The sequence below is a fragment of the Neolamprologus brichardi genome, chromosome 3, assembly GCF_056152115.1.
Source record: "Neolamprologus brichardi isolate AB-2024 chromosome 3, ASM5615211v1, whole genome shotgun sequence".
NCBI lineage: Eukaryota > Metazoa > Chordata > Actinopteri > Cichliformes > Cichlidae > Neolamprologus > Neolamprologus brichardi.
The window spans coordinates 30,086,068-30,101,091 of NC_142106.1; the positions used below are offsets into that span (position 1 = coordinate 30,086,068).

Below are 15,024 nucleotides of genomic sequence, written 5' to 3' on the forward strand. Positions count from 1 at the left end.
TGGCAATTCAACTTCAATGACCCATCATGGCAGAACAGAATCCAAACAGTGATAGGACTTAGGAGAGTTTCCCCTAGAGTCTAAACTCTGGTGGTGGTGAAGATGAAGACTGAGGCTTGGATGGAGCTCTGACTGAGGTGTTAGTGAGGTGGAGATTGGGAGGATGTGGGTGACGCGAATGAAAGTCTGCAAGGGAGAACAATATAAGAGCACTGACATCCAAAGCATGCGCACAACTTTTACTTGTCATCAGTTCCTAGTTCAATTTCAGAATAAACGCTCCATCAGAATTAGGACATGTATCCAAAGCTCTGTAGCTTTAACAGTAAAAAGATACGTTTTTCTCCAAGTGTCATTTTATAGCATAATTGACTGGGATTCACATTATTGTGGTCAAAGCTCTCCTCTGTAGTGTCACATTTCCATATAAAGGTGATGGTATTAGTGCATGTACTAACCCATACACTCTCTTTCCTCTGAAACTGCTGATGAAAAGTTTAAAAAAAAATCAAATAATTATATATTTTATTTTATGTACTTCTCTTATCAAGAATAATAGTAGATGCTACATTAATGTATTCATGTGCTGGTCTCTCTACGTTAACCTCTAAGAAGTCTATTTCTAAAGTTTATACTGTACCACTTCGAGTGATTCCAGAATTTCTGATCGATTCATAGACAGAAAGATCACCTACAGGAGAGTGAAATACAAGAAATAAAGTTAAATTAGTTTTCTTTTGTTTGTTTTTGTATGTCTGTATCTTTAGTGCTAAGTGACTTTTAATAGTTACAAAAGTTATCATTTTTAGGGCTGACCGTGGAGAAGAGAGGAATAAATCTGAGTGTCACTTTGGTTGGGAGTTTGGGGTGCAGCAGAGGTTTTATTGATGTTTGGAGACTGCATGAACCTAAAACATGTCGTGTAAATGTAAAACTCATGTGTAACATTATCATGCTTAAAAAGAACAGAAACAGTACTGTACAAACCTGTTTCTACAGCGATCTGTCAAAAAAGGGAAATAAATGCATACTGAAATCCCTTTAAATCACCAGAATGTATAAATCCTTCAGTCAAATATAAATATGTGGTAGTCTCACCTCTTATCCTTGTGTGGCAGCATATACAGCACAACAACACAGGAACAGTTAGTAAACTTCCAAAAACAAGTCCAATGATGAAAGGCCCAAGAAACGAGTGGCTTTCACATCTGAAACCTTAAATTATAAAATATAAAACAACATAAACGATGGAATAACATTTTGGATGTAGAGAGCACAAACTCTAAGTGGTCAGTGACAGAAAAGCATAGATTGCAGCTAAAGTCAGACTAAAATGAAAAAGTTAAACTACATGTATCTTTTAAAGACAAGAAATGTGATAAATACTACCGAGTAAGAGTAAGTTAGTAAATTAAAGAAATATGAACATAAATCCAAGCAGGATGTCCTTAAAACTCCCTGAAAAGTTTTCAGTTAATCCAAATTGCTGCAGCAAGAGTAGCAATCTAGGGACTAGATTACTGACAGGGACTAGAAAGAGAGAACATATTTCTCCTTTAATATTGGCTTCCCTTCATTGGCTCCCTGTTAAATTCAGAATTCAAAATCTTGCTCCTTACATACAAGGTCTTAAATAATCAGGCCCGATCTTATCTTAATGACCTTATAGTACCATATCATTCCATTTGAACGGATCGCCCCATGCGTGGGGCTGGATGGTGCTAACGCGTCAACGAGCTTAATGCGCTAACGCATTGATGCCATGCACCCCCACGCATGGGGCTAGATGCTAGATGTTTCTTACTGTTAAAAAGGAGTTTTTCCTTTTCACATTTGCTTAAGCACTTGCTCATAAAAGGTCATATGATCATTGGGTTTTCCTCTGTTTTTTTTTGTATTATTGTAGGGTCTTTACCTTACAATATGAAGCACCTTGAGGCAACTGTTGTTGTGATTTGATGCTGTATAAATAAAACTGAATTTTAATTTTTACAATTTTTTTTGAAAATATATAAAATGATTTATTAAATTAGGAATTTATATTAGATGCCTGAGTTAGCTTTTGTTGCTTGATATTTTTCATGGCTGGGCAAAAGTTTTCACAAGCAGGAGGTTGAAGAAATGCAGTAGCATGCAAGGACTTGGAGCCACACATATGAAACATGCTGCAGAGACAGCCACCATTGGTTTTGAGATATGAACCCTGAGTTGGTTAATGTGTTTCACCACACCAGACGGTCATAGCATAGTTTTGTGTGCGTACACCATACAAAAATAAATAAATAAATAAAAGCTGTGAGATGCCAAATTGACTCCAAACCCACAGGTAGCAGGACCTGGCTATCGTTGATGTATTAAAATGCTGAGCTATAGTAATAGATAAATAAAGAAGAATCAGCCCCTTCATCAGCAGTATGAGCTGCTGGCATCTAAATATTGTTTTGTTAACAGATTACTTTTATTTGTTACTTATTTCTTTTGTTGCTGGTACCTATATTCATCTTTTGAGAGCGATAAACAGAAAAGTTGTAACTGGTGTTCTCTTCCTGTCAGGATTTTGCTGTAAATTGAAACAAAAGTAATTCAGATCTATTGTACAACAAAATATAACAGATTCTCATTTTGGCTCCCCAGGTTTTGAGAATTTTAGCAGTTTCACAATCTCTTACTGACAGATGACTTTTTTTTTTACATTGCATTACATATACATACATATACATATACATATATACATACATATATACATACATACATACATATATACATACATACATATACACACATATGTATGTATATGTATACATATGTATATGTATACATATACATATGTATACATATACATATATATACACATACATATATATATATATATATATATATATACACATATATATATATATACACATATATATACATATACATATACATACATATACATACATATACATATACATATACATATATATACATACATACATACATACACATACATACACATACATACATATACACATACATACATATACACATACATACATATACATACATATACATATATACATACACATATATATACATATATATATATATATACATACACATCCCTTCTTTTGACTCTGCCTTAACCAAGTAGTTTAAGACATGGGACAAAAATAATGAATAATAAATGAATCAATAGCAAAGAAAATTTTGTCAGCTGTTAATTTGATGTTAATTATGGATTTAATTTGTTTTATATCTGAACAAAATGCAACACTTACCATTTGTCTCAATTGTGACTGAAACACTGTCCTCTGTGAAGAAAACTGGGTCTCCTCTTCCTCCTCTGCAGTAATAGATGCCTCCTTCTGCGACACTGAAAGTGTGGGATGATGTTCCGTTTGTTATTCTCTGGGCTGCAGAAGACTCTGAGGTACGTCTGAACCAGTAATATCTCCATCCTGCCGAGTCGTTCACAGAGCAGTTCAGGGTCACGCTGCCCCCCAGTGAGGCCCGAGGTTTTTCAGTTTGTGCTGGTCAGTTTGGAAAATGCAAGTAAGGCATTAAGGTAGAAAAAAGATGGTTACTTTATTACATCTTAATAGAAAAGAATGCCAGTATTGTTAATTATTATACATGTAATCCATAACATCGATGCAGGACATGCAAATCTCATAAATGAAAATTTTATTCACAGTATAAGATAGAAAACCTATCAAAATTTTTAAAGTGATAACATGTACAATTTAAATAAAAATATTTGCTAATTACTTATCCTTATCAATGGAGATATCGCCAGGCTGATGCCCTGGAGACAGACCTGGGGAGGGTGCACAAGTTGAGCACCTACTTGCTGGGCCTTAGCCCATGGGGCCCAGCTGGGCACAGCCCAAAAAAAGGACATGGGACCACCCGCCTGTAGACCTGCCATCCACAGGAGGCGGGCAAAAGGGCGACTGCAGTGTGTGCTTGGTGGCAGGCAATGGCATAAACCGTGGCAGACAGGTCCCTGGCAAACCGATGGTTTGTTCTCTGCACCTTCAGGTTGGGGAAAGGGTCCTGACTGTTGTCTGCAGTTATGCACTGAACAACAGTACCTGCCCTTGTTGGAATCCATGCGTGGCTTGCTTGAGAGTGCTCCACCTGGGGACTCTGTCATCTACTGGGAGACTTCAACACTCACGTGGGAAACTACACTGAGACCTGGAGGGGTTTGATTGGGAACAATGGCCTGCCTGACCTGAACCTGAGTGGTTACTTACTTACTTACTTTGACAGCATTCTGAGGGAGAATGCGGACATTGAGTCTGAATGGACCATTTTAAGCACCTCCATTACTGAAGATGCTGCACTGAGCTCCGGCTGCAAGGTGGTTGGTGCCTGTAGTGGTGGTAACCCCCGAAACAGCTTGTGGGCACCAGAGGTGAGGGGAGCCATCAGGCAGAGGAAGGAGTCTTGTTGGGTTGTTCAGCTGAGTTTAAAGTGGCAGAAATAAGAATCAGAACCTCCAAGTCTGAGGCCTGAGGTCCTCAGCTGGAAAAGGGTGGCATGCCCACTCCAGGTCAGGGATAAGTTGCTGCCCCAAGTAGAGGAGATTAAGTATCTTGGGGTCTATTTCATGGGTGAGGAGAGGAGGAGGTTTGGAGATCTGCAGTTATTGGTTTCCTTTTATACACTCCACCTTAGCACTTTGTGACTTTGTGTCATGGTATCTGGTCAGGTGTCCCAGTATTCTGAGTTTTAAATTTATTCCTTCCTCAGTGTTCCTCCCAACTAAAATACCCTGACCATTATTCTCATCACAGCCATCTGTTATCTGTTTTTTAACTTTTTGAGTTTGCTATTAGCCATTTATCATCACCTTATCTTTATCAAAAATAAAACATATAACTGATGGATTATGTTATTTCAAACATATGAGTGTACTGGTTGGAAAACAACTAGCTAGTTAATAAACAAACTGGAAGACTGAACAACAAGACAGAATCAAAATATTTTGGAAATACATTCAATTGGCTTTGAAAGTATTAAAGTATAGAATGACAGACAAACAGCACAGATCACAAATACAATGAGTCACTGTGCCTTGTCAGAAATACTGTAACAGTTAAACTCACAGGTTTCTGCCACAATGAATTCACTGCTGTCCTCTGTGTAGTAAACTGGATCTCCTCTCCCTCCTCTGCAGTGGTACAGACCTCCTTGTGAGACACTAATAACTCTGTTTTCTTCATTTCCTCTCATAAGCTGAGCTTTAGAAGAGACTGAATCACGTCTGAACCAGTCAAACTTCCAGCCAGCAGAGCCCTCCACAGAGCAGCTCAGTCTCACACTGCCCCCTGCTGGTAGGGTTGAACTTTGTGGTGTCAGTGTGGCTCTGGGTTTATTTGCTGTTTAAGATACAGAAAGAGAAAAAACAGTAGATTGATGTCAATTTTCTTTAACAAGAATTTTGTTATGAAAACAATCGCACTTTATACATTCAGTCAGTCATTTAAATTGTAGAGAGCTCCTGCGTTAAGAAGTGGCTCAGACTTCCCAAATGCCTCATCAGCTTTGGACTCTATAGCGACAGGATACTGTCATTGCCTATCCCTAGCCTGGTAGAGGAGTTTAAATGTGCAAAAGTGAGGCTTGAGATGTCACTCACAGACTCCCGGGACCCCATGGTGAGATGCACTGCTCCCACCCTAACAAGTGGGAGAGTGTCAAAAAGAGGAAACTCTTCTGGGGAGTTCATCATCCGAGCAACACACGATGTGCTACCTTCCCCAATAAATCTGCAGCTGTGGTTTGGAAAGGACCCATCCGGCCCCCTGTGTACAATCCCAGCCACACTCAAACACATCTTGGTTGGTTGTAGGACCAGCCTTACTCAGGGCAGATACACATGGAGACACAACCAGGTCCTCAGTTGTCTAGCCGAGAAAGTTGAGTATAAAAGAAAATCCATCAAAGCTCAACCTTTCACAAACCAAGGGGAGCGTCAGTTTTCATCAGCATTTGTCCGGGAGGGAGACAAGCTGAAGCCAAGCCCCTCAACCCCAGACCTGGGTCCACTGAAGGTTGCCAGGGATTGGCAGATGCACATGGACTTGGATCAGAGGCTAATTTTTCCCACCGAGATCGTAACAACTACTCGTCCTTTGGTCTAACTCCCCAAAAATGGTACCATGGGAGGAAGCAATTGAGGAAGCTTTTGAGCTTAAGAAGCTCAAAGTACAGAGGCTGGAAGATCAAGGTGTGCCCAGTGGAAGTGGGGTGCAGGGGCTTTGTTGCCAGTACAACAGCAAAACTGCTTAGAAAGATTGGGATCAAAGGACAGGTGCAACGGCAGGCTAAACGGCCGGGTAAAAGACCGAAAGTTGAGGCATAATGATGAGTGCCGCTGGTAAAGTTTCTGGGCTGCCTTTTCTCATAACAGCCATTCCTCAAGATTTTCTCCATTTAAAGCAATGCATTATCAGGGACTGTAACATCTAGTCCTTTTACTGAACCTGATTTTTCAAACTGTTTTTGGAGTTTGTTATATATATTACATCTCACCACGTTATAGCGTCATGTATCTTTGCAGAGTAAAAAATGACCTGTGCTCATATAAAAAAAAAAAATCAAATTAAGAACATGATAGACACATGGAATCATTATAAAGCTGGTTTTTGTTTTGTTTTGTTTTTTTAGTGCTGTTGTTAAGAATACTTTTTTCTGAAAAGTCATAATTTTGGAAAGTGGGGTGGGATGAAAGTCATTAGGTCCCTTTACCATCACCGTCACCACCACTGCCTCAGACTCGGTATTCAGACTCGGTGCAATCTAAACATCCCCTCAGTATTTTAGCTACGTGACGTAGAGGCACACATAGACTGACTAAAATTATCAAAAGATTTTACTGATTTCTTAACACTGTACATTCCCTTTTGAGAAATAATATTATAGGTCTCCCTTTCCTGTCTTTCACATGTGTACATTAAATCTATTTTTTTTTATGTATGCTAGACAGTTCAACTCACACAAGACAATCAGTGTGAAGGGGTCACTCCATTTTGCTAAGAGATAGTCACTGCTACCCCGACATTTGTAGTCTCCGCTGTGGGACACTGATAATCTGCTGATCCTGTATTCACTGGATGTTTCAGGGATGTTTGGGTTTGGTGATTTCCATTCATATGTCATCTCCTTGTCTTCCCCTCCTTGGATCTCACATTGAAGGATGATTGTCTCACCAATGAACATCTGAGGCCAACGGTGTTGTGACTTTACAACATACAGGACTGTTCCCAAAATACAAACACAATGTGAAGAAAAACACAAATATAAAAAGAGAAAAGAAGTTAACAGGTAAAAGGTTTATGAATTGTTACTTTGATGTCAGTGATATTTGTTATTTCAAAATGTAACACTCACCCCGTTTCTTAATTTTAACTGGAACGCTGTCCTCTGTGGAGAAAACTGGATCTCCTCTCCCTCCTCTGCAGTAATAGATGCCTCCTTCTGAAATACTGATAGTGTGCTCTGATGTTCCAGCTCCTATTTTCTGAGCCACAGAAAACTCTGAATCACGTCTGAACCAGTCAAACTTCCAGCCAGCAGAGCCCTCCACAGAGCAGCTCAGTGTCACACTGCCCCCTGCTGGTATGACTCCCTCATGTGCTGTTATTAAGGCCCGAGGTTTACTTGCTGTTTAAAGGAAAAATATAAAACAAGTAAAACACAAAGATATGACTTGCTTCGTGTATGACTTGCAATACATTTGTTATAGAAATTTTTTTTTAAAAAATCATTATCTGGTTTGTGAGCTATTATGGACTGAAGCTATTAAATTTTCCTTAATAACTTATTAAGGCAGTAGAGTTTTATGTGATATCAGTCAACCATATAGGTAATTTGTGCTGGGAGCATCTGGCAGAGTCCCCAGTTATTCATTGTTTTTTTTATTTATGCAGGTAAAAGCATCATTGAGATTAGAGATTCCTTTTTTCAAGAGAGACCTGAATGTCACAAATCACCCTGGTATGGATATCCTATCTATTCTCAATATGTCCTGGGATTGCTCTGGGGCTACCTTCGGTAGGACATGCCTGGAACACCTCACTGAGGAGGTCCCCAGGATGTCTGAACCACCTTGTGGTTAATGCCAGTGTGATTGAGGATTTCTTTAAAGTATTACTTCTATACCCAACTGTATCCTGAACTAAGTGTGCCATATTTCCATGGTTGCACTGCTTTCCTTCCTGAGTCACATGGTCATTTGCCAGGATCACTTTTAATTCAACCAAAGGTTTTGTGACATGGAACCAAACTTCTACCACACCTGAGTTTGTAATTAAGCGATTGCCAGAGTTGCACTCCCCTTCATTTATTGGTACCTGTCAGGTACAGGCTAACCAAGCACAATAGGACTGCTATTATTTTCACATACAAGAGTCTGATTCTGGAATTACTGCAACAACAGGCAACAACCATCTTATTTTCCCCAGCTCTATATATCCACTCCAGCAATGGAGGTGCAGAATAACAGCTAAATCCTTCTGTGCATTTTAAAGATCTTTTCCACCTCTTCATACCTTTCCTCACTTCCTCCACCTGTCCTCGTCTCTCATTTTTGATTTTCTTTGTTATGCAGATGATACACAGTCCTATCTCTCCCTAAAACCAGGTGTTGATAGCACATTGCAGAAAGTTTCAGATTGTCTTAGTGACATAAATTGCTGGATGTCTTTGAACTTTCTCAAACTAAACCATGACAAAAGTGACATTAGAATTTTTGGCAAACAAGACTCTGTTAGTCTCACAAGAAATGACTTGGGCCCACGATCAGCTAATCTACATCCCCATGTTAAAAATCTTGAGGATTCTACCCTCAAGCTGTACAAACAAATACATTGAGTTGTTGTTGGCAGTTTCTTCCAGCTCAGGAGCATTTCTAAACTCAAAACTATCTTGTCATGTAAAGATCTGGAAACCGTTATCCATGCCTTCATTTCATCATATCTTGATTTCTGTAACTCTCTCTATTTAGGCGTCTGTCAATGAAGCCTGTCCCACCTGCAACTTGTTCAAAATACAGCCGCAAGGCTCCTGACGGATACGAGAAAGAGAGACAGTATCACTCCAATACTCACATCTTTACATTGGCTGCCAGTTAAATACCAAATTGATTTCAAGGTTTTATTATTTGTTTTTAAAGCCCTACATGGCTTGGCTCCAGCTTACATTTCAGATCTCCTTAGCCTGCACCTACCCACTCAAACTCTGCATTCCTCCAGTCAGATGCTTTTACTGGTTCTACGCTCCCAGATAAAATCCAGAGGTGACAGGGCTTCCTCCATCGCTGCTCCGAGACTCTGGAACAGTCTTCCTCTTTTATAAAATTGTCTTCGTCTTTGGAAATCTTCAAATCAAATTTGAAGACCTATCTATTTTCAAAGACTTTCGGATCTGATGCCGCTTTTGTTCCATTTTAGCTATTCTGGTGTTTTATCTCATTGGATCATTTATGCACGTGTATATGTATACATGTATTTATGTCCACGTCCGTACCCGTGTGTGTGTGTGTGCATATATGCATGTATATGTATGTGCATATGTACTGGTACATATATACTTGTATAAACAAATGTATATAAGAGTCTGCTTGGGTGTGTGTATATATTTGGATGTTTTGTAATGTTTTTAACTCATTTATTTTAATTCTTTCTTTTATTTGATTACATTATCCCTGTTCAGCACTTTGGCCGATACTTGATGGCTTTTAAATGTGCTATACAAATAAAGCTGACTTGACTTGACTTTCCTATACTTCATAAATCCACTGCTAAGTCTCCTTGTCCTTTTTCTTCTGTCAAGAGAATACATCGAATATGTTCCTCATGGTTTCCCTCACCTCTACAATTGTACTTTCCCAGTCGTCTGGTAATTCTTGCCTACCACCCAGATCTATCTCAACTCCTCCCTGTGCAGCATTCTTCCTCCTTCAACTTTCACCATTTAATTCTCCCCTTTGCCTTCAGTCGCTTCCTCTTCTTCTTGATTTAAAAAAGTCTCGATTCCTCTTCTTAATATTCAAAGTAATTTATATGTGCAGAATCTCATTATTAGGGCATTTGGCAAATTCAAGAGATTAATTTCATTCAAGAGGTAATGGCAATAAATATGAAAATAAATAAATAAAGACTGAATTACATTTGAGGAAAACAAGAAAGAAAGAAAAAATCTCACCTGTAGCATTTCCATAGAAGACCGTACTGAGCACTATAATGAAGATTGAAACCTGATCAGATTTTGTTAAACCTGTTTTTGATAAAGTTAAGGAATCACTCAATATAATTATATTGAAATAAACTTTAAATGTGCTACATTCAAGACAAATTGTATTGTCTGGAAATTTACTGTAATTCTCAAAATTCAGTTTAGTTCAGTTTTATTTATTTAGCTTCAAATCACAACAACAGCCACATCGAGGCACTTTACATTGTAAGATAAAGACCCTACAATAATACAGAAACATGTTCACTAATTTGTGATACTCATAAGACACAGTTATAAATGTACTCACATAATAAATCAAGCATGCAGAACAAAGAATGCCTCATTGTCACACCCAACCCTGCTGCAGGGCTAAAGTCAACGTGTTCTAACGGTGAAGCTGTTTTCTTGTAAAGTGTCATTGTGCTTCCTTCCCCTTTATAATGAGCTCATAGAACTATAAACAGCTACACAAACCACAGCAGCACTGTTCCACTGCTGACATTTGTTGTCCACATCAGCTTGCATCTTGTGCCAAGAAAGGTTAAAACAGTCACATTATGTTCTGCATTTATTTATGTAATTATCATTCTCAGTGAATAAGCGCTACTTTCTGGTTGCAGTGGTTCCCGTCATTGGTAATTCACTATGAAATACATGCATCATCTAAACTACTACGTGGACTAGTGTGATTACATTTGTTTCCTCGTTACAATATTAAACATCAGTCAACAATGAGGAAAAATTGCCATTTGTTTGCCTGACAAACGCACTCTTTGCAGCTTCTATACACACCTACACACACACACACACACACACACACACACGCACACACGCACACACACAAAGATATGTGTCATGGCCATAGTCACTCCAGTTCTCTCAAATTTTTTATAGCCTTGCATTATCACTATGGGTATCGCAGTGCAAAAGGAGCACCATTAAATTCCCACTGTGCTCTTCTTGACTAGATTCCTTTTTTGATCGTCTGCTTAAACATTTGGTGAACATAAAAGCAGCTCTAAGCTACAGCCTGCATTTCCTTTTCTCTAGATGATGTAATTCATCAGGTCACTTTCAGTACATAAAAATAAGTATAGCAGAATGGACAGAAAGTACATATGCACATATGCAAAGCTGACGCAAAGAAGTACAGTTTACTGTGCTGATTATTTTACTTTTATTAAAAAGAATACAGCATTTATCATCTACAAAGTCTTGAACTCTACAGGTGAAGTTGTTGTTGCTGACATGATCACAGTGTATAGTGATACAGTGCTCCCATCAAAAGTCAGAGAGTGCAACACTGTCAAAACAGTAACATCCGATCAATTGTTTAACCTCTTATCTAATTCAAAGTGACACAGGGACAAAAAGTGGTGTACATCTTGGAAAGGTCGCCACATTATCAGAGGACCAACATAAAGAGAGAGAGAATCAGCCATTCTCAAGCACATCTTTGGTCTGTCAGAGGAAGTAAGAGTAAAGTTTATTCTGGCTTACTCTGTGGGAAACTCCACAGAGAAATATATGAGCAGGCTGTGGTTAGTACTGCGAGCCAAGTGTGCTAATCATAGATATACATTTAATTTTAAATATATAAAAAAAATGTGATCCCACACATAATTCTCTATCATCTTGATGAAGATTTTGGAAGGGACTGGGACCAGAACAATGAACCTTAGGTGCCTTGGTTGGAGGTCAACTGTAGCAGCGCAGGAATACAGAGGCCCTTGGAACTCGGTGGCAAAAAATCCATGGCGTCTGGTCCCGGTTGCTCAGGGCCCATGGGCTCTGATTCTGGTTGTATGGGATGACTGGTGACTAGAACAGTGCTGAAGGCTTCAGAGATGACTCGGGAAGCTGGAGCTGCTCAGGAGGCTCTGATAGCCTGGGTTTCTAAAGCTTGAGCTGCACAGGGCTCACAGATTAGCAATTATCCTGGGCAACATAGGTGGGAGCTTCTACCTGGAAGAGGGAGCTCGAGGAGTTAAAGTTGCAGATGCCTCAGACTAACTAGGTGCAGAACCACCAATGAACTGCTTGGTATCATCAAGGCAGAAGAGCTGGCCAACACTGAGTCGGGAATTTCCAGAAAAATGGGCAAAGGTGAGGTCCCCAGACATGCTGCAGATCTTGGGCTGGTAACTACTACTTCGCCATCAAGAGCTTCGCCATCAAGAGCTTCTTCATCGAGCGAGATGCAAGTGTGGCACTATGTTAAAGACAGACATGAAAATAGTAGCCCCCCATTTTATTTTATGCTCAGAGACACTTTCTTTTAGTAAGGCCACTGCAATGTCAGTTTTACTGTTATATAAGTTCCACCAGCAGAGGGCGCTCGGTCCTGTACGCATTGGTAGCTGACGCTACACTAGAAGAAGTAGTGTCAGTGGTGAAGAGGCAGTAGTGATGTGCGATACCACTGATTTCCTTTCCGATCCGATACCAAGTAATATTCAGGGTGGTATTGACGATACTGATCCGATACCGATACTATACAAAAACTTATTTTATTTATTGTATCTCAAATTATAGCGTCATAATAATTACAGGACATCAGATTTCTTGTTCTTATCACTTAATAATGCAGAGTTCATCATATAGAAATAAAAAAAAACTGAAGTTGTGCACTATTTGAACACCTTGCCTGCCTGCAGCACTAAAGGACTCCGTGAGAGACGCCTGTCTCGCCCTAGCAGCATCTGTCCCTGTCCTCCTCTTCAGTTCGCCTCAACATACGCTCGTCATATTCTGTGATATGATTTACTCTGAGGTGTTTGACAAGGTTAGTGATGTTGCCACAACCATACATGCCAACCCTCCCGATTTTTCCGGGAGAATACCGAATTTCAGTGCTCCTCCCGAAAATCTCCCGGAGTCACCATTCTCCCGAATTTCTCCCGATTTTCCACCCGGACAACAAAATTGAAAAACCATATTGCAGGATTCAAAGCGCAGCCCAACCAATTCCAGTTTCCAACAATGGCGGCAGCTACTTAGTTTTAATATTGCTCTTATTTCTCTTTCTGGGTCGCAAAAAAACTTTTAACATATTTTCAGGTGAGAATGTAGCTGTGTAAACTTCAAATATCTGAGCCGACACATCGTTTTCAACCCCCCGCGGTCTTTCGCTACTCAGGTTAAACATGATGTATAAGTCACTTTGATAACTTAAAAATGTTATTGTTTGGCTTTTTCAGTGTTTTATTTGTTCATGAGTAAATCGGTTTGGCTGAGATTAAAGTTATTAGATTAGATTAAATTAAATGTAACTTTATTAATCCCTCGGGAGGGTTCCTCCGGGGTTTTCACACAGCTGAATAAACGTCAAACAGAAAACTGATTAAACAGAAGTGTGAGACGGTCAAGAGTTTAAGTCAGCGCCCGGTTATATTTTAGATAGCAAGGAGCAGACGGCAGAGTTTCACTCCACCGAGGGAGCTCGTGACGTATTTCGCACATGACTATGAAAGGCGGAAGAGGAAGTAGTTCCTTTGAATGTAGACAATCCGAATGATATCGTTTCTTTCCACTGTGTTCTTGTTAATGATAAACTACAAATTTACCCTAAATTACTAAAATATCGATATTTTAATGTGAGAATCGATTCTAGAACATAAATGATTGGTATTGGAGGAATCGATATTTCAGGATCGATCCGCACATCACTAAGAGGCAGCGTATGCAGTGTTGCCAACTTAGCGACTTTGTCGCTATATTTAGCAAGTTTTCAGACCCCCTAGCGACTTTTTTTCCAAGAAAAGTCGCTAAAAAAAAAGACATGAAAGCGCATATCGCTTTTACTCTCAACAAGCAGCGGGTGCTGTAACACAGTCAGTTCTTCTTTTACTCTTATGCTGTTTTGTGGATCAGGTTTAAAACTACTTATAAACACACACACATAAAGTAACTCCACCAGAGTGCCTATTTCGGGTCACTTTTGCCGGTCCAAGCCTGGGTAAAGGAGCAGGGTTGGAATTGTGACATTAAAAAAACAATAATTGCTAAAATAAATTTTATTTGTAGTTCTAAATAAATTCTAAATGCATTTAGGACGTTTTTTACTCACTTTATGTCTCTTCCACGATGTTATTTCTCTCTCCAACAACATAGATTACAATTACATCAGCATGACCAATTATGCAAATTATGACGTCATTTAGCGACTTCTGGCGACTTTTAGGACAGCCAATAGCGATTTTCCTTACTGAGGAGTTGGCAACACTGAGCGTATGGCCTGCGCGCCAAAGAGAACTGATTGTCATAATTTTACTGTTTTTACAGGTAAGCTGGGTGGTTGAGAATGTAAAACAGAGGTTCTAAACGTGACAGACAGCAGTGGCGATTAATGATAAATGGCTTGTGTGTGGCGAATGTTAAGCTAAAGAGCTAATTTCCAAGTTGGTCCAGTTGTTAGCCTGTGCCGATCCAAGTTCTAGACTGTACCGAAACTCTGAGCTCGGTGCAGGTATTTTTGGATTAAAGCCACAAGATATATATTTTGCACAATAAGAGAAAATGTGAATTGCTTTATGTTTAGTTCATGAAGAGTGAACGCTGTAAAAATATGTTAAGAAAAACATTTATTTGAAAGAGATCAGTTTGATAAATACAGTTAAGAAGACAGGTTCATAAATAGATTAAAACAGAAGTAAAAACAAGATAAAACTGTAAGGAGAGTTCACTATGCTGCTTGTGCATACAGTAAAATGTATTTTTGTGATTTAAGCAGTTTATAAGAGTGGTGCATGCGAATATGAAACTGTATAAGTTACTTGTATAAAGTAATGTCAGCTA

The 15,024-nt window shown here is 39.2% G+C and overlaps 1 protein-coding gene across 1 annotated transcript; it reads right to left on the minus strand.

Moving 5' to 3' along the window:
* Nucleotides 1–73: 73 nt before the first annotated feature.
* LOC148104174 (basement membrane-specific heparan sulfate proteoglycan core protein-like) lies at nucleotides 74–10,571 on the minus strand. The gene is made up of 11 exons (XM_087836182.1): nucleotides 10,535–10,571; nucleotides 10,198–10,230; nucleotides 7,384–7,656; nucleotides 6,990–7,250; nucleotides 5,097–5,369; nucleotides 3,261–3,512; nucleotides 1,099–1,215; nucleotides 988–1,003; nucleotides 817–908; nucleotides 641–691; nucleotides 74–186 (listed from the first exon to the last, which is right to left on the minus strand). The coding sequence occupies exons 1-11, from the start codon at nucleotides 10,569–10,571 to the stop codon at nucleotides 74–76; spliced, it is 1,518 nt and encodes a 505-aa protein (XP_087692308.1).
* Nucleotides 10,572–15,024: the final 4,453 nt, after the last annotated feature.